Here is a 1,529-nt window from a genome sequence, read left to right on the forward strand (position 1 = left end):
CCCAAACTGCCCATAAGTGCCCACAACTGCCCCAAACCGCCCCCACACCCTGCCGCATAACTGCCGCCTACTGACGCCAAAGTGCCCTAAACTGCCTCCAAAGCCACGCCTAAACTGCAACCCAAGTGCCCTATAACTGCCTCAAACCAACCCTCAAACTTCCCTAAGTGCTCGCTAAATGCTCCCCAAACTGAACCCAAATTGACTAAACTGCCCCTAAATTGCCCCAAGTGCCCCCAGTGCCCTTAAATTGCCTCAAACCACCCTCAAACTGACCCAAATGACTAAAACTGCCCTAAACACCCCCAAAACTGGCCCCAAATTGCCCCTAAACTGCCCCAAACTGCCCCCTAAACTACCCCAAATTGCCCCAAACTGCCCCCAAAAAGGCCCATAACCACCCCTAAGTGCCCCAAACTGCCCCTAAACTACACCCAGAATGCCCGCTAAACAGCCCTCAATCCTAAACGCCCACTAAACCTGCCCATGCCAAACTGCCCCAGAATGCCCCATATCTCCCCATATCCCCCCATCACGGACCGTTCTTGAAGGCCAGGAACTCGAAGACGCTGTGCACGATGGAGACAATGATGGTGAGCGCCAGCAGATACGGGTTGGTCTCCAGGAGGGCCACCTGAATGGGGGGCAATGGGGACGTATTATGGGGGGGGACATGGTGACACCCCATAGTGACACCCCATGGGTGCCCCTATTGATTAGAATCAATGGGAAACAATAGCAGCCCCATTGCTTTGTGTACAGCCCCACTGCGCACCCATGGGTGCCCTGACCCTATAACTGACCTTAACTGAGTCCTGACCCTATAACTGACCTTAACTGAGTCCTGACCCTATAACTGACCTTAACTGAGTCCTGACCCTATAACTGACCTTAACTGAGTCCTGCTGCTCATCACTGACCTTAATGGAGCCCTATTCCTATCACTGACCCTAATGGAGCCCTATTATCATTACTGATCTTAATGGAGTCCTATTCCTCATCATTGACCCTCATGGAGCCCTATTGCTCATCACTGACCCTCATGGAGCCCTATTCCTATCACTGACCCTAATGGAGCCCTATTCCTATCACTGACCCTAATGGAGCCCTGTTCCTATCACTGACCCTAATGGAGCCCTGTTCCTATCACTGACCCTAATGGAGCCCTATTCCTATCACTGACCCTATCTAAGCCCTATTCCCATCACTGACCTTCACCGAGTCCTGCTCCTCGTCCGACTGCTCGTACAGATCCTCCCCCAGGAAGTTCCATGGTGACTTGGTGCTCTGCGCCGCGTAGAGCTGCCAGCGCCACAGGGACAGGGGGCAGAAGGACAGACGGAAGGGCAGGCGCCGCAGGGACTCGTTGATGGGGAAATAATCCTTCTGCAGGTTCCAGTAGTCGTTGAAGTACAGGATGGGGAAGTAGTCGCCGCTGACGGCGTCGAACTTCACGTCTGGATGGGGGGGATGGCAATGGGGGCATCAATGGGGGCAGCGTCAATGGGGGGCAATGTTAATGGGGGCAG

At 54.0% G+C, this 1,529-nt stretch overlaps 1 protein-coding gene across 1 annotated transcript in view; it reads right to left on the reverse strand.

The window, feature by feature from the left end:
* Window positions 1–514: 514 nt before the first annotated feature.
* CLPTM1 (CLPTM1 regulator of GABA type A receptor forward trafficking) overlaps window positions 515–1,529 on the reverse strand; it is a 15,261-nt gene continuing 14,246 nt past the window's right edge. The window contains exons 8-9 of the mRNA XM_015850815.2: window positions 1,213–1,457; window positions 515–634 (exon numbers count right to left, since the gene is read on the reverse strand). Of these exons, the coding sequence (XP_015706301.1) occupies window positions 533–634; window positions 1,213–1,457 (347 nt within the window). The 3' untranslated portion in view covers window positions 515–532. The remainder of the gene's footprint in view (window positions 635–1,212; window positions 1,458–1,529) is intronic.

Source organism: Coturnix japonica, unplaced genomic scaffold, assembly GCF_001577835.2.
Source record: "Coturnix japonica isolate 7356 unplaced genomic scaffold, Coturnix japonica 2.1 chrUnrandom542, whole genome shotgun sequence".
NCBI classification, from domain to species: domain Eukaryota; kingdom Metazoa; phylum Chordata; class Aves; order Galliformes; family Phasianidae; genus Coturnix; species Coturnix japonica.